The sequence below is a fragment of the Cavia porcellus genome, unplaced genomic scaffold (genome assembly GCF_034190915.1).
Source record: "Cavia porcellus strain 051 isolate PalLab524CR breed Dunkin Hartley unplaced genomic scaffold, mCavPor4.1 scaffold_26, whole genome shotgun sequence".
Classification (NCBI taxonomy): Eukaryota; Metazoa; Chordata; class Mammalia; order Rodentia; family Caviidae; genus Cavia; species Cavia porcellus.
In genome coordinates this window covers 10,063,007-10,083,349 of record NW_026947509.1, presented here as the reverse complement: position 1 = coordinate 10,083,349, position 20,343 = coordinate 10,063,007, and the positions used below count along the sequence as shown (strand labels likewise).

At 39.1% G+C, this 20,343-nt stretch overlaps 1 protein-coding gene across 4 annotated transcripts in view; it reads right to left on the bottom strand.

The window, feature by feature from the left end:
- Positions 1 to 20,343, bottom strand: part of Ush2a (usherin) — a 658,323-nt gene that overhangs the window by 155,119 nt on the left and 482,861 nt on the right. For all 4 annotated transcript variants that reach the window (XM_063236705.1, XM_063236706.1, XM_063236707.1 and 1 more), the window contains 2 exons: positions 12,717 to 12,915; positions 6,168 to 6,336 (listed from right to left, as the gene is read on the bottom strand). In XM_063236705.1, the coding sequence (XP_063092775.1) occupies positions 6,168 to 6,336; positions 12,717 to 12,915 (368 nt within the window). The remainder of the gene's footprint in view (positions 1 to 6,167; positions 6,337 to 12,716; positions 12,916 to 20,343) is intronic.

Genomic DNA, 20,343 nt, shown 5'->3' with positions numbered 1-20,343 from the left:
TTTCCCATCCTGTAGCTGTCTCTTTTCTCCCTGCTGGTTGTTTATTTTGCTGTGCAACTTTTTAACTCAACATGTTCTGATTTGCTGATTCTCAGTCCTATTTCCTGTGCAGTTGGGGTTTGTTCAGAAAGTCCTTGTCTATGCCTATGACTGGAGGAGTTTTACTGATTTTACCTTCCAGCAGGCAAAGTGTTTATGCTTAAAATTTAGCTCTCTGTTCCATTTTGATTAAAGCTTCGCAAGATACATGGCTCTAGACTCAATGTTCTGCATGTGGAAAGCCACTACTTTTCCTAGCACCATTTCTTATAAAGGCTCTCTTTCCTCCGGTGTTTTTGGACTGTTTGTCAAAGATCCAACAGTTAAATCTGCTTGGGTTTTTTTCTGCATCTTTTATTGTGTTCCACTGATACTCATGACTGCTTTTGTATTCTGGCAATGCTCTTCTTAAAATTACCCCCAAGTCTACTTTTAAGAAGGAGGCCATTGAAAAAGCATGATCGATTGTATTCTCGTAGTTCTAGAAAGGACACACATGTTATCAGCTGTACTAACTTAGCACTTATCTCTGTTCACTCCATCAACACAATAAATGACGCGGGTAACGCTTTGTCTCAGACTCAGGGCCATTAACAGGATTGTGATTCCTTACCACGCGGTAGCTCCCAACCCTGCCGCCCCTTCTCTAATCCCCAAGGCAGCCACCTAATTGAGAGCAGGTCTGCGCTCAGCGCTTTTTCATGTTCTTTGCATTTGGACTGACAGTATCGTCCTGTACTCACCTGTCACAGCTGTACCCCATGAGTTACAGAGCATCTTAATTCTCACAGTGATGAGCCAGGACTTTAGGGTGGCTCATACACATTAGGAGAATGTTGACCTCCCAGAGATGTCGACATCCTGATTCCTGGAGCTTGTGAAGGCTGATATCACCTTACATGGCACAGGACAATCAAGGCAGCAGGTGGAGCTGAGTTTGGCAATGTGATGTGAGAAACGGTTCAGTGGTGGGCACAAGGAAGAGCCAAGGAGACCGTAAGCCAAGGAATGTGGGCAGCTCCAGATGGTGAGAAAGCCCAGAAAGCACACTCTGTTCCTGGGAGGGAATGCACTGCTGGAAACACCCTGGGTCACCTACTTAAACTGTGAACTTTGAGCAACATGGGGCGGTGCATCTGGGATGTTTTAAGCCACTACATTTGCATTTGTTAAAACGCTAATGTATTGAGATGCTTGACTTCCTCCAGAAGAGTCTACTTCCGTTCAATAGATGCTTGATCTTTTTTCATATCACGGTCTCAAAACAGCTGGTTCTTTCTGTTTTTCCACAGTGGTAGTATTAATGGACATGAAGTCTCAGAATACCTGTTTATTTTTTGGTGCTGACGATTGAACTCACAAGCTCACACTTGCCAAGAAGGCACCTGTGCTGCTGAGCTATATCCCCAGCCCCCAAATACCTATTTGTGAGAAAAAAGTGTGTCTTCTAGGGCCTATATTCCAGGCTTTAGTACCACACAAAATGCAAAGATTCTCTCCCTCAAGAGTTGCAGGTTGATTGGGCAAAAGTTAATGTGAAAGCATTGCCAGTTCTTAAAGATCCAGGGAAGTCCTTGGTCTCAAAGGCTCTCAGTGGCCCTTAGCCACCTGACTCCAGCTTTTATGAATAGGCTACCCCACTACCCAGCCTGATGACAGGGAACGTCCCCGAGTCTTTGGTCAGATTCATTGGAAACTGTCTTTTCACAACGAGGGACTCGTCAACCTCCTCTTCTTGTGCTCCCCTATTATTACAAACAGAAAAGACAGTAAGTTCGGGATTCTAGCTCATCAGCCCGTGGATATCTGAGGTATTAGCCTCCTATGAATATTCTTAGTTTAAGTTACTCAAGGAAGCTCAAACATCTAGAAAGTGAATGAAAGGGGATATGAATCTAGGCTGTCTCTCTCCAAAGATCATGCCCACCTATTATTCAGCATCAAACCACCAGAACTTTAAACAGATTTTTTCCCTTACAGCATGATCATATAAAATATGATCTGAAATAGTCTAATACTGTGACTTTATACTCACACTTTCCAACCCACTTCCTACGGCTATCACCAATTTGTTGACTATAAATATAGCTTGTTTTTGAGTGGGCCATGTAAATAGCTTTTTTGAGACTGACTTTTTCCTCAGCATAATTCCTTCTGGTATCATCCTTCTTATTTATTTCTAGGTTGTAATGCTTCGTATGACAGTTTGCTCACGTATTCAGAGACATTTGGGGTGTTTTATTTGGGCATTTAAAATAAAATTGTGATACACATTCATGCACAGTTTGGGTTAGGGCATCCCTAATGTTCTCTGAGGATGTGGATTCCCAGAATTCAGGGACAGTAGGCTTAGTCCACTGCCTGTGGAAGGACCTTACAGTGCAGGATCTGGGTATAGAAAGGAATTTGTGAATTTTTCTTTGTGGTGGCCCCAGAAGCCAATGAAGAAGGAATAAGCTTACTGCAAAATTATTATACTTGTTATCCATGCATTTTCTCCCTTGGGTAAAAGGGAACTTCTATTTGGCGTGGAATTCAGTTGCCATCTTTCTTACATTTCCACAACCAGGAAACAAAATGTCTCTCACTGGAAAATGTCACAGGGGCCATGGGAAGGGCCAGTTAATTCACAGCACCCAGGGCACCGGGCAGAGAGGAAGCCACACACATCTATATTGGGGAAACAAGCTCTGTTTTGAAAGTCTCTTTTAACTGTACCAAACAGTAATTGGTTTACATACTTTATATTTCCCTGATCCCTCTGAATCCTATTCAGTGACTATCCCAAGAAAAGGCCTCATAACAAGAGATGTGGATTATATCAATGAGAAATAAAATGATTTTTTCCCTCAAAAAAAGGGGGCTATTAGACATAAGATGCAAGGATCAGTCACCTTCTCATTAACCTCTCAAAATGAATCTATTTCAGGCTGGGCTTGCAAATGTTTTGCCTCTAAAAGCTACCATGCAGTCTAACAGTTAATTGTTATTCTTATCAAAGAATGACCCACATTAACATTTAGTTGGGGTCATTAGCATATTCATAAAAAAAGTGTACGCACAGGCTAATGTGCATTCTTTTTTTTTTTTTTTTTTTTTTTTACTGCTCTTTGTTATGAAGGAAAGTCCACAGGAAAAAAAAGGAAATGAATATTAATAACCACTATTTCAGACTCACCTATAAATACCCAAATGCCTACACCCATCTCAGCCTTGAACTGGCAGGCTACAGACTGGATTTTAATTACATTTAGATACAAGATAGTTTGGGGTCCCTATGCTTTCTTTTGTGACATAAACAGCCTTAAACTAGTTAACAAAGCCCAGGGGCTGACGACAAAGGTCGCGCAGGGATCTCTTCATTAGGTACATTGAGATTAATGATGGGAGCAAACACCATCTTTGATTAGCCCATGAAATTGTGGGCTTATTTTTTTCCTTTTGACAGCGTGGTATGCATCCTAATCCTGTGGAAAATGAAATACTTAGAAAGAAGCTAAATGGGGGACATCCTCAACAATTTGGTAGATACTTAGATGCTCTGGAACAAGTGTGTGTGTGTGTGGGGGTGTGTGTGTGTAGATAACAGAGATATTAATACTCTTGTTTCAAAAATCAGTCATTGAAAAGGTTTATAGAATATGGAAGACCCCTGGGCTTCCATGGCTTATTTCATTTTTTTGTGGGAAAAAATGTTCACTTTTATTTTGAAAAAAAAAAAAGATTGTGTTTTTGGTTGAAAATATGGCATGGCTAAGATTGGAAAAGGACAGGCAGAGTTCTAGAGCTAAAGAAGTGACACGTGAGCGAGCAAGTATTTCATGTGAATTTTCGAGGCACAGAGGGTATTTTTCAGGGCTTGAATAGTTCATTGCAAATCATACAATTAGAAATCTTCATGTGACTTCGAAACGAACACACTACCGTGTAGTTGCATACTAGACTCAGAGAAAAGCTATCCATGACGAATGGTGTGAGGAACAGGAAACCCTAATCTAATTCCTAGGATTTTTAACTGGATTATTTCTAGGGAAGAGATGAGGAAGAGAATATATGTAAACTCCCTGAATGTCAATTTTTGGTGGAAACAAAACATTTCACAATATTAGATTAGTTATTAACTAATCTATAATACAGTACAGGCTATAATACAGTAAAGAAGTTTTTTTTTTTTTAAATAAAATCTTCATTTGCATCAATGTATTTTCTTAGTGAGGAAATCTGGTCAAGAGCGACTTAGTTGTAAAAGTATTTTTGCTGGAGAATCAGAAATAACAGCACAGTTATAATGACCAGGTTTGCTTATAGATTTTAAGGGGAAAATGCTATGAGTGAGGTTCTTGGTTTTGAATGGACTGGCGCTACACCTTCCATTCATTTCCAGTGTTTTGCAAGAAAGATACTGGGCAAGTTTCTTACTTCACTTACTTTGGTTGGAAATATTCATATCAAACATAAAGATCACTAATGTATTAATGCCCAAATTAATTAGATATCAGACTTAAATCTCACGGTAAAGTAGATACACGCGAATCTCTTGAAAGCAGTCAGCTCTCCTAAGTCCTCAGAAAAACTTAGCTTTCTTCTCTTCCTCTCATGTTTATTTTCAGACTGCAAAGAACTCACCAGTAATAAACTCAGCGCTTAGCAAAATACTTGTGTCCTCAATGGCTTCTCCAGATCAACAGAAACAGACCGTGAGTGTCACGAGAAAGTTCAGAAGTCTGCAATAGTTATTCTAAAAATGTTGACAAATGTTAGCACATTTTGGCTAAAGAGACAGTAAAATGCTCATGAGAGCAGAGATTAGGGAGCCATGCCTGCATCTTCCTTGTAGCTCTTCAGATGCTTATTTACCTTGGAGAAGGTGGGTGTGTTACTAATCCTCTCTAAGCCTGCCTTTTTATGAACTGCACGTAAGTTCCAATTTTCTAAAGTTGGGATGATCACACATGCAAGTACCATATCACCCATAAAGCCATTAAACAGAGATCTTCGCTGAGATTTAGTATTTTACAAATGTCCTCAACTACATTCAATAGGCACTGTTCTTCATCGTTGAAATCTGGTGAGAAATGACCAGGTCAGTTGGTCTACAGAAAGAAACAGAAGAGAGGGTGGATCCTGTTTGCTACTCTCTGCTCTGTTTCTCCTTCCCGTCTGATCTATAAGAACACATTGCCAGTCGTCTCCGAGTCTCAAATAAGTGGAATTTTGCAGCTGTAATCCAGCCAGTGCATGCCTATTTCAGAATAGAAATATTTAGAGGAAGAAGAAAATATTTTCATGGAATGGGACAGTTAGTGAGTCACATAGTCAATGGTGAAAATATTGAGCCATGAGAAGAAAACAAAACCACTAGACACAGATCTCTAACTGGGCAGATCTCTAGATATATTCTTTAGATAGTTGTGTCACCCACCAGGCAGAGCAGGTACCATCAGGATCAAGGTCCTTTACTAACAAGGAAAGAGCTATTCCCTCCTTATGACTACTAACTAATCTTCAAAGCTGATTTTCTTTTTATTTCAGCTGAGGGTGTTTGGAAAAACTTACAAGGCACCAACCCAAGCCACCAAGTTCTAACCCACTCCTCTTAGGGGACTGGGGGTGAGCTGTGCTCATCAGAATGCTATCTATGTTCTCCACCCAGTCATCTACACAGGCTCTCTGTGTTTTGTACCTGTGCTCATGACCTCAGATTGAGGATGCTCAGGAATGAGTCATTGCTACACATGATGATGAGTCTGCCTTATGTAAATGGCTGTGACTGTTCCCAATGGAAGCCCTGTGTGCTTCTCCACCTGGGGACAACAATGCATTAGACTAGTTAGGGTGCCTTCCTCTCTCCACCCCTTTATCTCCTAGCGGTGTGTATTGTCACCTCTTGGTGAACAGACTGTCTTCTGTCCAAAGAGATCATGAGTCTCTAGTGGCCTTTCTTTGGTTTCCACATAGTTCTGCTTACGTCTCACTGAAGCTGAAACAAACAATATTTAATGCAGGTCATTTGCTATGTGTTTATCATTTATTTTTGTTGGGAAGGTTTTTGAAATAGGTGACAAGAACCATGCTTTTATGTCTGTTATATCCCCAGGTTATTGAGAACACCTAGAAATAATCCTCACCTGGCAGTACCTTGGCATAATACCCATAGCAGCACTCATGATCGGGCTGTGCCTCTTGGATTCTGCCACCACAGCAAACACCAGTGGAATTGGGAAGGAATGGAAGGTACTTCTCTTCACAGCAGTGGTATCCAGGCTGGGGGTCGTAGAGGACTCCGTTACAACAGACCTGTGAGGTGACCATCAGTTTTCAAAAGGTATCAGTTTAATTAAGGTATCAGTTTTCAAAAGGTATCAGTTTAATTGAGAGTGCTGTGTCTCATGCAATGCAATTATTTCTCATAGATTCCTGATCTGAAATCACATTGCTCACAATTCACAGGTTTAAAATGTACTTTACAGCATCATTCAAATTCTGTAAATGTTATTTGATATAATGCAACTTGTTTTTTAGCCTTTGGACATCCTTTGTTCTCTACCATGATAGCCTATAAATAAGAATTATCTTTGAATCTCAGCGATTCAAATGTAAAGATGTTTAGAATTGGTAATGAAGCATTTTGCTCATACATGTGTCTTTCTTTTAATGACTGTTTATTTGAAAACAGCACATGTGGGGGAAATGTCTGTCACTGATCTTTTTTTTAATATGCTGAATTTTTCTTATAATTTATATGATTACTTATTTATGATCCAATCTTCAGACAAAGTAATCTCAACAGAGGCCAACATTTATATATATATATATATATATATATATATATATATATATATATCATAAAGCACCACATTAAAAAAAGGAAATTTACATGGAAATTAATTTTCAAAAGCCTTTTTACATCCGTGTTTTCTCCAAGAGCCGTGGAAGAAATTATGTGCTTGAACAATCAAGTTATTATTTCCACACTGCCTTCAGGCCATGGAGGCTGACATGTTGTATATACAACAAATCAAACACATTTTGGAATAGTTTCAGCCTTGGAACTTCTATTCAGTAACAGTCACATTAATTAGCCGGATGCTTCCTGTGGCCGCTAACATCAGTGGAAGAAGCTTCCTTTGCCCCCACCATATACTGACATCGGAACCAAGCAGGACACAGTGACCCCAGAACGCAGCCTAAGTCTTCAACTGAGATGGTAGGCCGGCAGTTCATTCATTCGCAAAAGTCATCGAAACCAAAGAATTTGGACTCCACTGCAAAGGGCAGTTCTGTGAACCCAGCTACAATGAGTTTCTTTGTTTCTGGGATTAGTTGTTAGCAATAAAGACTCAGAATTAATCTAACGCCAAGGGTACATTAGCTGACTCCTGTTACCTCCAGGTTCGGATTCTGTGTGAAAAGTGCATTTCGCAATTATGTCCCATTTTTAAGAGTGAAGTGAGAAACCTTCTCTGTTTATTTGGGCTTAGGAATGCAGTCAGGGTAAAACAGTACCTATCTCTTTGTGTTTTGCAACAGTGACCTACAGCCTTGACATTTGTTGTTTGAGCTTCTCAAATGATCATTCCCATGCAGTGTGATTTTGGAGACTTAAGGACTTCCACAGTCTTCTCCTTCCAGAAGTATACCCTGGACTTACCCCCTCGACGTTTATGGAGGAAGGAGTCTCCGGGCTGTTGATATGCATCCATCCATTCTCTGTGCCCATCTCAGTCTCCCCCAGCAATGGGAAACACATCCCTTTCTCCTCCCCCACTCCAGTTTAGGCTCCTGATGGGTCCCCAAGGCAATGATATTCTGCAATTATTTCTCTTGGGAGGTCTTGTCCCAAACAGTATCTCCTTGTCTTCCACTTCAGTCTTTGAGGTCATCGTCTCACAAGGCATAAATAGAAATTTCAGTAACTTGAGCTGATTTACCCAGGGCATTTTCAAAAGCCATCGATAATCGAATGATTCTCAAAGTGTGGTCCCTGGTGCAGATGTGAAGCAGCACTGGGAACACGTTAGAGATGCAGGTTCTCTGGGTCCAGCTAAGACGAGCCAATCAGAGTCCCCATTTTCACTAACCCTGTGCGGTGGGTCCTCCCTGGGACCCTGCCGTCCTGTGGTGAGACCTGAAGTTGTGCTTTGTTCCCACTGACACTCACAGTGACTCAGCCCAGGGCTGCTCAGATTCACAACAGCAGTCCTTCGTCTCTGTAACCTCCCTCCAGAAATACATATGTATACCCGAACCGAAACCAACGTTCACAAACAAGATGTTTCTCTCGAAATTTTATCTGATTTCATTTCTTTCAATGAAAATACATATTGTTACTTCTGAAGTCCTTGTTTTTTGTTGTTTTTTTTTTTTTTTTAATCGGTACCAGGGATTGAACTCACGACCACATGCTTGCCGGGCAGGTGCTTATGCCACTGAGCTAAATCCCCAGCCCCTCTTCTGAAGTCCTTACAATAAAAATAAGACTTCTGAAGTCATCACTGAATCTGCACCCCGTTTTCATCACTTTTAACATTTATCTTATAAGAACCGCGCAATGGGAAATTTCTTTTCAAGAATATGAGGCGAAATCTCCTCTAGCACCTTTCCTAGATGGTTACTTTTGTTTCATTTCCCCGTTTTTAGTTAACATTTATTCTCTACCATGTATGTTTCTTTTTTGCTGTAATAGCTGACTGTGCTGTGGTTATTTTCTTTCTTTGGCTCCAGTGTTAGGGGTTGAACCCAGAGCCTTCACACTGATGCCCACCTCCAGCCTCCATTTTAATGTTTTATCTTCTTGCTAAGTCTCCAAGTTGTCCAGGCTGGGCTCAAATGTGATTCTACCGACTCGGCCTCCTAGAATACTGGGATTATAAGGATGCGCTACCACACTGGGTTGTCTTTCCTTCTTAATAATTTCTTTGACTGATTCAAAATTAGACTAAATAGTTTTTTGTTATTCTTTTTTTTAACTTTAGAAAGATTGAATCTATTGGTATTGTTAATTTTTTTTAACATTTTTATTTAAAGAGAAAAAAATAAAAAAGAAAAAGGGTAGAAATAATATATAATTTCAAAAAAGTATACAGCAAGGAATCACTAGCTGTAATTATATATTGTCCTCTTAGAAATAGTTGTTCAAGTTACAAAAGTGAAGCATACAAAGTGGACATTCAAACAGCAAGACTGCAAACACTTCTGTACAATGACCCAACAAAAACTTAGTAATATGATTATCAGTCCTACACACTTAAACATACATGCAATTATATCCTTTAGAGTACTTTTTTTCTCTCTTTTTTACAATAGCAATTATACATATTGGATTTTATTACTCCTACAGTTCAGATCACCTGTTATACTAGAGACACAATGTGATATTTATAAATATGATTCTTATTTATTTTACTTATGAGGATAGTCTCAAGTTGCCTCTGTTTACCTATGAAGGCCTCAAGATCATCCTTTTTTATAGCTGAGGAATATTCCATTGTATAAAAATACCACATCTTTTTCATCTACTCTGTGGTTGATGGGCATCTTGGTTGTTTCCAAGATTGAGCTATTATAAATTGGGCTGCTATGAACATGGGTACACATATATCACTGTGACATGATCTTTTCAGTGTTTCTGGGAAAATACCAGGAAGGAAATAGCCAGATTAAATGGAACTTTCAATTCCAGTCTTCTGAAAATTCTCCATACTGATTTCTATAGTGGTTGCACCAGTCTACATTCCCACCAACAGTGGAGCAGTTTTTCCCCTGCATTCTTGCCAACGTTTGTTATCATTCTTTCTGGGGTGAGATGAAATCTCAATGATGTTTTAATTTGCATTTCTCGAATGACCAGTGATGGTGAACATTTCTTCATGTATTTATTTGCCATTTGTATATCTTCATCTGAGAAATATGTGTTCATCTCAGATGCCCATTTTTGGAGAAGGTCTTTGAATTTGGGGGGCTTGATGCTTTTCAATTCTTTATGTGTTCTGAATATAAGTCCTTGGTCTGAGGGATTGTTGGCTGAAATTCTTTGGGTTTTCTTTTCACTCTGTTGGTGATTTCTTTTGAAATGCAGAAAGTTTTCAATAATATGAGATCCCAGTTGTCGCTTCTTTGAAGTGTTTCCCGTGCAGTTTGCATTTTGTTCTTGAATTCTCTGCCCACCCCTGTGTCTCCAAGACTTCTACCTACCTTGTATTGCAGTAGATATAGTGTTTCTGTTTTAATATTTAGGTTTTTGACCATTTAGACTTTAGTTCTGTGCATGGTGATAGGCATGGATCTAGTTTTAGTCTTTGGTATATGGAGAGCCAATTTTGCAACACCATTTATTAAAGAGGCTATCCTTCTTCCAGTGACCATGTTTAGCCACTTTGTCAAATATCACATGACTGAGTGTCTCTGTAGTTTTGCTTGCATCTTCTAATCTGTTCCATTGATCCTCAGGTATATTTCTTTGCCAGTACCATGCTGATTTTATCACTGTGGCTTTGTAGTATAGTTTCAAGTCAGGAATTGGGATGTCTCCTGCCTTGCCTTTGTTGCCCAGAATTGCCTTTGCTATTCTAGGCTTCTTCTGTTTCCAAGTAAATTTTAGGAGTGTTTTCTCTAGATCTGTGAGGTATGTTAATGGTATTTTGATGGGGATTGCATTAAACCTGTATAACAGTTTTGGGAGTATGGCCATTTTCACAATGTTGATTCTTCTTAGCCAAGAGCAAGGAATATCCTTCTATTTTCTAATATCCTCTTCATTCTTCTCTTTTTAGCATAGTATAATTTTCAGCATATAGATCATTTACAATCTTACGTTGATTCCTAAGTATTTCATTTTTTTAGATGCTATTGTGAAGGGCAATATTTCCATAATTTCTCTCTCGGTGAATTTTTTATTTGTGTACAGGAAAGCTATTGATTTTTGAGTGTTGACTTTGTATCCAGCTACACTGCTGAATTTGTTTATTACCATTAGTAGTCTTTTAATGGAATTTTTTGGGTCTTCTGTATAGAGTATCATGTCATCTGCAAATAGTGATAATTGGACTTCTTCCTTTTCTATCTTTATTCCTTTTATTTCTCTCTCTTGTCTGATTGCCCTAACTTGTGTTTACAGAACTATATTGAATAGGAGTGGTGATAGTGGACATCCTTGTCTTGGTCTTGATTTTAAAGTGAAAACTTTCAGTTTTGTCCATTTAGTATAATGTTGGCTGTTGGTTTGTTATTCTTAAGAATATTGCATTCAGAAATCTTACACCAAATAGTTATTGTTTGGTGTAAAGACTCAAATCTCTTTGAAAGCTTAAAAAACCCCCAGTTTTTAATATCAATGTAAAGAAAGGCAGATGTAAATTTATAAATAATTTAGCCTGAACATATAGAATTTTTGCCAAGTATTAATACTCGGTTATGATTATTTTTTCTTCACCCTGTAATATCTCTATTTTAATTAACTATGGATATTTTAAGAGTATTTACCTTCTAATGTTTTAGAGCAAACATAAAATAAGACATTATAGTTTTTAATTGTGTTCTATTTTAGCTGTCATGTAACTAGAGTTAAAAGTTTATACTTTATACATATGTAAACTACTTTGATTTTTTGGAGGGCACAAAAAATCAGTTTTCATTTTGTTGAACATGTTACTTCCTGTATTGGACAAATATTCATTTTTTTCTTTATCTTTTTAAAATCTTAATGTTTAATTATTTCCTACTTGCCAGTTTCTTATTGAATGGGACATATAAGCATAACAACAGCTAAAAATTTAAGTGAGAACTCTGTGTTTTGCCTAACATTTTTTCAAATTTTATCTCTCTTTCATTGGAAAAACATTTTTAGTGAGCAAATTTATTCCTGTGTTTTTCCTTTCTGAAATTTAACCTTATAAAAGTATATTCATCAGACACTATATATTTAGTAGCTTAAAAAGACCTAAAACTTGAATTTAATAACAATTTTGGAGACACTGTCAAAAACATAGATTATTAATAAATGGCTCTGCATTTCTTACAGGGTAACAACTGCAAAACTCTGGTCAGCTATAATAATCTATATTTTGATTCATATTGCTTCAATAACCCACTTTCTTCATTCCTGAGTTATTTTGCAGTGAATCTTATGAATTCAGTAGTAATTTTAGTCATTGAATATGTGAAATTATTGATAAATCGGAACATTATTTCATTATATGAAATCCTATCTTCGAACTAAGGATTTTTCTGTGTCATTTGTCAATAAAGGCCATTTACAAACTCCTCTGTCTGGCTGTATTATTGATCTGATTCCTAAACAGCAACTAATAGGAACATTAATTTACAAGTGACCACAATTCTAAAAATATTTCTGACAGACACCAAAGGCCCTGCTCACAGTGAGAAAAAACAAGCATTTGTAGCCGAGTGGACTTGTTATCAAGAAAATTTCAAGTCCCTAATCGAATACAAATTTGGCAGGCTCCATATCACTCTAGTAAATTCATATTTCCTGCAAAGATGATAATAAATGGGAGGGATGAAAAGCTTGCCAAAGTACCCTTTCTTTACCATAGCTTCTTGATACAACAGTAGTAGAAACATTTACCATGACAAGGCATGGTGTCAGACACAAGAGATTTTTCCTGGAATGTTTTGGAAGCAAAACGCATCCCACTGGCTGGTGTGGACAAGCTTACCTTAGCTTTGGGAGAAAAGCAGATGTGCCCACAGATCTTTTGAGGTTTGGGGCACCTCACCGCCTTGCAGAGTTCATCACTGTGGTCCTCCATTAACTTCCAGGTTTTGGAGCACGGGTGCCATGTTTTCCGTAAAAGCTCATATCCAAGAATGATGCCGTTTGGCTTCCCTGGAGACACCCAATCAATTCGAAGGGATCTGCAGTAGAGAGAAGAATCGATACTCCTGAGAAGACAACATTTAACCTCACTGCTCTCAGCGTCATCGACTCTTCAATTAATCTTCTAGACTGATCAAAAGCTTTATACCATCAGCAACTTCATACCTGGAACACGGAAGGGACATACACTAATATATATTTAATATATTATGCACCCATGTATGTTTTCTTGCCATCCAAAATATTTGAGTCAGTGGAAACTGAGCTATAGGGAGGATGCAGGACGGTAGCCCAGTGGGCTCTCACTTCAAGTTTCAAAGAAGAAACTGTCGCTGTTTGTGACTCATCAGGAAAACCAGCAGAGCGGTGCTGTGATAAGCAAAGATAAGACCCCAATAACATGACCTAGACAGTAAGGTGAAACTCAGAATCTGGCAACCCACTTCCCATTGCTAACTGTTTGCTCACCACATCTCAGCTGGGATTAATTACACGACACAAAGTGACTCAAAATGCACTAGAAGATGGCCACGGGGTTCCTAGGAAACTTAGATTTCCTCCTAGCTTCTGCCTCCTCCTCCCTCCTCTCTGCAGGCTCTGATGTTACACCTTGGGTCTTCTTGTACTGACTCGTGAAAGGCCCTAAGAATCACAAAGATGGCCCGTAGGCTTGGTACTGTTGAGATGCTGCCAACGACCATCTACACTGAGAACTCTTTGCTAAAGGCTCTGTTGTTGGTTTTTTTTTTTTTTTACTTGTAGCTAAAATAAATGCCCAAATTGATAAAATCTTTAATATCACTAACATTCTTCAGATGTACTTTACTTCAGTGTACTTTCAGTTTTGAACCAAGTGGGTTTATTTCTCCAATCATCTTTAGCTAACAAGGTCAGACATGTTTTCATGTTTAGAAACAGAGTAGTTGGAGAGTCCCGTAGCAAGATATCTTTATATCATCGTATTCTTCAAAGAGACATTTAGCATTTTTTTTAAAAAAAGCTTGAGTCACAATTTTATTTTAAATGCAGGTATCATTTTTAGAGGTGGTAGATACAATTAGGCTGCAACACAGGAGCAGAAACTTGAGTGTGCTTTGAATGATCTGTTAATCTGTGACTCCCAGTCGTGAATGAGATCATGATTAAGGCTGTTCACAGAGGAGATAATCCCAAATAAAATGATTTGCTCTCAGATTAATGTTATAGTATTTCCATTCTGCATTTCGGTTTATTTTCCAGACAGATACTGCTTCAGTCACACACAGGTGTTGTCGTTAATAATCGTCATAATAATAATAATATCATTAGTATTTCTTAATAAGCTCAAGAAGTAGAAAATGGTCAAAGCTGTTAATAAAGCCTCACAGATTCCCATGATATCTTACTGCAGTATATCATGGCAAGGAAAATCTTTTTTTTTTTTTTTTGTAAATGTAAAAATAATTACATAATAATAGCATACTTATTAATGTTTTCAAAAAATGAATAGAACTCTGACAGTTAAGATGAATACACTGTTGATAATTCTGGAATTTCTAGCCATAACATTTAACCAATCACAAATAATCACAGGATACTTCAACCTAGAAAACACCCCAGTGGGTATGTCAGAGGAGAGACAGTACGCAGGATCCTGGTCCCCGTTCTTCAGACTCAATGGGGAGTCTGATCCCCATTCTTCAAAAGTCTTACTGTAAAAATTGTACAATTATTACATTGAGTCATTTTCTACCATTGAGCAAAATAACATTTTAAATATATTTTTTCTTTTAAGAAGAAATAGATCTTCATACACCAAATTCTTGACCCTATCAGAATTCCAGGTGATGTCCCATATTAGGAATTCAATTAAACCCAAACATTTACATTAAAAGCAGCAGTCAAGATAAACCTTGACGTTTTAATAGACTGCTAAAAATTATTATTTCATTTTCTTGAGGGTACACACATAACACATTCTAGTAATAAGTCTCTGCAGATAGGAAATTAATGTCACCTAAGAGAGAGCAGTCTCATAGGTTACTAGGATAGTGAGCACACTGTTTCTAAAGTATCCAACTCTCAAATTAATTCCATACTCTGCAGACAGCTCTTCTGCATCCATCATATAATCAACTTTAGAAAAGACTACATTTAAGTGGTGTTCAAGGATCTGACTTATCACAAAGGCTGTGAACAGCCAGGTCCGGAGAACACTGCGTGGAACACCACGCCTGTGATATGGAGGAGTGGGAGGGGAGACACAGCATAACTGCTGAGACTGCTTACGTGTTCCGTGACAACACGGGCACTTCTACATCTGAGGGTTTGAATCAGTGACACAGAACCAAATGATCAAAGAAGGGTAAGGGATTTAACACCTGTCTATGTCTCATTAGAATAAACAGGGGGCCCCTGAAAAGTCCTTTGGTTGTCATTTGAAAATGAAAGGCAGTGCTGAGAAATGTGCACCAGTATTAATGCGATTAATGGGTTCATGGCTTTGATGTTTAAGAGTAACATAGGAAGAGCATCTTTAAGCAGTGGGAATGAATTCTAAAAATGAGCTCAAACAAGCTGAGATTGTTTCACATAGGTCAGTGTAAGTGCACGAACTCACAGATAATATAAACAGAACTTTACTGGCAGATCTGCCCAGAGTTTATTTGGCTCTCAGAGCAGTAGCAACTGAAATTTAAGTTGCCTTCAACAGGCTCTGATCAAAGCCACCACATCTACACACATTTCAACCGGCATTTCTTCTTCACTCATGTGATACCGATGATAGATTTACTATCTTACTTCTGCTCCAAAACAGAATATTGCACCGCCCACGTAGTAGTCACCACTTTTGATTGTCAAAGACACATTCCTGGGGTCCTGCATTAGTGACCTAAGGGTGGCTAAATGTGATTTGGGGTTTTCTTTTTTTTAGGAACTTTGACTATTGATCCATGCCGGGAAAGACAGGGGATGTGTTCCTCCATTTAAGACTCTCTTGCACAGGAAACATCAAGATTCTGATAAGTTCTGAAATGATCCTAACCCATCTCCCTAACCAACCCCAACTAACAGAACAGGAGGGGAGTTTATGAAAGTACAAACTTGAATGAATATTTAGTAGGATTCTCGTGCAAACCAGTCATCAGTTTCTACTCATCAGTGAAGAAGAAAAATGAAGTCCTGTGGATCATAATGAGTGAAATGAACGGAACAGTCATATAAATTCATAACACATTAAGTCAGTGGTCTGAGAAAGCCTGGCTCTTCTGTGCAGAAATGTGAAGGAAGAGATAGTGAGAAGCAAGGGATGTTTCCAGGCAGAGGAAACAGCGATGCAAAGAACCTAAGGCCCGGGCTGTTGAAGGAACTTCAGAGAACGCAGGAGCACGTGGAATAAGACAGGCAGCTGGAGGAGGTCAGGCGGATGCTGGTGGAATGGGAGGGGGAGAGAGTAAATCATGCAGGATTCTGCATCAGATGAAGATGAACTTGGATTCATTTTTGAGGGTGTTGGCAAAGGATTGGAAGTATCTGAGCTAATGAGTGAAAGAGAATTTATTTCCATAGATCCTTCATCCACCACCATTCCACACGCTCACCCCATCAGTCAGGGAACCTGGATGCAGGGAAATTGGAGGCACTTGCATTTCATGGTTAGTACTTACTGAGGGGCTGAAGTATCTAAGCCAAGCTGCTAGAGAGCAGAGTGGCCTAGAGAGCCAGGAAGGTTTGGCACAGGACTTTTGGCTTTGGCAGTTGAGTTTGGGTGTACTTACTTTCCAGGTAGAAGATTTGAATGGCCAGAGATGGACCAGAGAAGCTCTGCCATGGTAAGACTAGAGAGAGCCATCGCATCAAGCTGCACTGTGGCACAGATGAGTTTCCTATGAGCCAAGTGGATGCTCAGCTTGGCTGCCCAGAGGGAAGTTTGCCCAGGATGGCAGCCTTCTGAGATGCGAGGACTCCAGCTGGAGGAGTATTTGGGATGTTTCCTCTGTTGGCAGCACAAGAGATCAGCTATAGAGGAACAACACTCACATCAGGGATTCTAGCTCTGTAGCGATCCTCCTGGGACCTCTCAAGGAACGTGTGCATTTATCCAAGGCAGCCCTGCCACATGGAGAGAGAGAACTGCCACTTCACAATGACAGCAAAATAGAAATATTGGGAGGGACCCATTTGGATGAAAGGGAGCAGGAGAGAAGGGGTGAGGAGGAGCAGCATCACAAACTGCAGTCAGGTGTGAGGCGTGAAATGGTAGAAGCTGTGAGCTAGATATGAGCCTAATATTTTTCTGGAGGTACAATGGACTTTCACATACTTAATCATGAATCATAATCTTCAAAGTTAGACTTGTAACTGAAGATAATTTAAAAGTCATAATATTTCTCGAGAGACATTTAGGAATTGTAAAGAAAGTCAAAAAAGTATAAACATAACACAATAACTTGTAGGTATAAAAAGTACAGCTCTGGGGTCAGGGATTTAGCTCAGTGGCATAAGCACTTGTCTGGCAAGAGCAAGGTCATGAGTTCGATCCCTGGTACCCCCTCCCCACCAAAGTATAGCTTTTCCCTATTTTTATGTCTGCTTAAAACTCTGAAACCAGCTCTGGAAACTTTAACTCTGAAGAAGTGGAGCAGGGTGATGATGGTTATCATGGAAAACACCATCTATGAGAAAATGCTTTAATGGAAAACAGGGTCACATTGGTGTCTAGTGAGCTCAAAAGATTAAACAAGACAGATGCTGTTATTGCTTGGGTCTAGATGTTCCCCCATACCCTCATTTAGTCAGGAAGGTGGGCTTCTAGAGTTCATGACTGACTCACAAACTGAGTCCAATGCTGGGATTATGGGTATGAATGCTACATCCAACTGGTATATATTGCATGCAATCTACATACAATGTAGAAGACAGAACAGTCTTCTCTCTGTACTCCTCCCATTTTGCTCTTGTCACCAATGAGCAATTACGTGTCATAATTAATTAGCAGAATGGATTTTGTTGGGAGGCATGAAAGTCCCCTCAGTGACTGAGCTGCTTCCACAGAAGCTATGACAGGAGAGAAGTTGAACAGAGTTTGTGCAGGAGAAGGAGGTGAGGAAGTGGAAATGGTGATAGCAGAGTTTCAAAGAATACGCTCTGTATTCTGTAAAGTCTCCTCAGACAACAAGTTTGATCATCCGAACTCACTGGCCACCAAAATGGTAACATTTTCTAAGTGCCACTTGTGTGTTAAGACTATTGGTTACATCTGTCTAACAGTGCTAAATGTACTCCAAAGTCTCACTTAAATTTTAAAGTTCTTCCTGTATCTTTCAAACACATCAGCAGGAAATTCCAGTCCAAATTGAAAGTTGTTTTCATTTGTCCATAATAGCAAAGGAGAGAGTTTGGACTATGAGTGAAGACATTTTGAGCTGATCAAATCTAAAAGCCTAAAGTTTTCCTAATGAAAGCAAATGCAAATGTGGCTTTTTAATTTTTTGCACCAAATTGTGAAATCAATACTTCAACGGAAGTCATCCGCTACTGAAAAAACATGGAGAGAAAAAGAAAAAATAGAAGAGATTCGTTTCTCTGGTATCTAAAGTTATAATGTGAAGAAATAAGAGACTCAGAGTTTCTACTCAAATCTGGTAAGGACACAAAGGAGGAATTCTTTATCTGTAAGCTATGATGGTGTCTACCATGCTCTGAGCTAAGGTAAATAATCTGACGTAAGAGGATTCGTGCATGATGATAGATGTTTAACCTGCACCGAGAGGTACCCAGGCTATGATGCCCCTAGCAATTTTTGAAAAGCTGGTGTATAAAACAATCATTGGTGCCAGTCAGTATATTGGGTCAAATTTTAAGGCAATATTTTGGGAGCACTATAAAGATGTGACTCAGACTCCATTCCAAAACTACAACCCAAAACTGATTTGGAACTGAACATACCACATGGTTTTGATCCAAGGCAGTAAAAGATGTGTTCTGAGCTCTCCCTAAGTGCTTTCCTTGGTGCATTATGCCTGGAAATCATGCACTTAGCAATACTAGCGTAATATAATAAAATGTCTTCTTTGTTTATGTTGTTTCCGTGGCTTTTCCTTTTATGGGGAATAAACAAGTAAACTTCGCAGATAGCTCAGTTCCCATGAAGCTGTCATCCAGAGTGTCTGTCATATTTTAATCAGAGCTGGGGCTACCAGCTGTCTCCATCCAGCGTGGGGCTCTATGTTCTCGAGGACCAGAATTAATGAATTAGCTATTGATTAAATTCCACTCTAGCAAATCCACCAAGGCAAATAAATGAACTACCCAGGGCACGTGTAGGCCATGGCCAGACATGTCTGGGCTATCGATCAGGAGTTAGTATTCTTTGGGGATACAGAAGCAGCCGATGATAATATGACAAGTATGGAAAATGCAGTACAGAGATGGAGTTTGTTTCTGGAGAAGCAGCTGAAAACAGAAGAGCCACGTAATATTTCTCCATTTATGCACGGTGGCATTTTTGGTTTATACACTATAGGGAAATCCTGTTCATGGGCTTTCACTAAAGATTATAGAGCCAAAAGCAACACATAAATTGAGGCCAAAGGCAAAGAGTACTTGGTGCACTCCACACACACATCAAACAGGTTTGCATGCTGTCTTTACGCCAGTAAAATGTGTAAAAGTTCAGTTTTAGTGACGATTGCATTTACCAAGCATAAAGACTCTAAAAAATGTGTCTTTTGCGAAATTGTCTTCAGTACTACATAAGGAAATCCAGTCTACTGTTATTTTTCTGGGAGCATCTCACGTTTGATTTCGCATGTTGCTAACATAAAAGAGATTTTTAAAAACCAAAATAGAAACATAATTAGCAAGTGTGCACTGCCAGAAGTGTAATGAAATTACACAAACAATGACATGCACACGGGCGGCTAACTGCTTTAGGGTTGTGTGTTTTGATTAATGGGTTGGCAGCCGATACCCACTCATTCAGAGCCTTGCCTTTGGAAATGGTTACTCTGCTGCGATGGATCATTTTAAGAAAGGAAAGATTTTACATGCCAATATTTGGTTGTGAATGGTTTCCATCATGTTTTTGCTAGAACTACAGCTGGGGAAAATGGAATAAGAAATCAGCCAAAGGCAGTGTCATAAATATAAAGATGGCTGGGAAGTTTTCCTACTCTAGCCACGGTGGAGAACATCCATTACAAACTCTCTCTTCCATAATGTACAGTGGACAACTCTGTACATATTGTGAAACACGACTGTCTCAGGACCCTGGAAACTTAAGAGGCAGATGGGGACTGGAGCAAAACCCTGAAGGACCAGTGTTATGGGATGAACTTACCACTTTTTCCTTACCTCTTTTAATTTTCATCTTTAACTCAAGAACAAAAAGATTGAGGAGGGCATTTCCTGTCCTAGCCAACATAGTGCAAGCCCTGGATGGAACTGTGCATTGGACAAGCAAAATCTCTCTGTCAAGAATACCT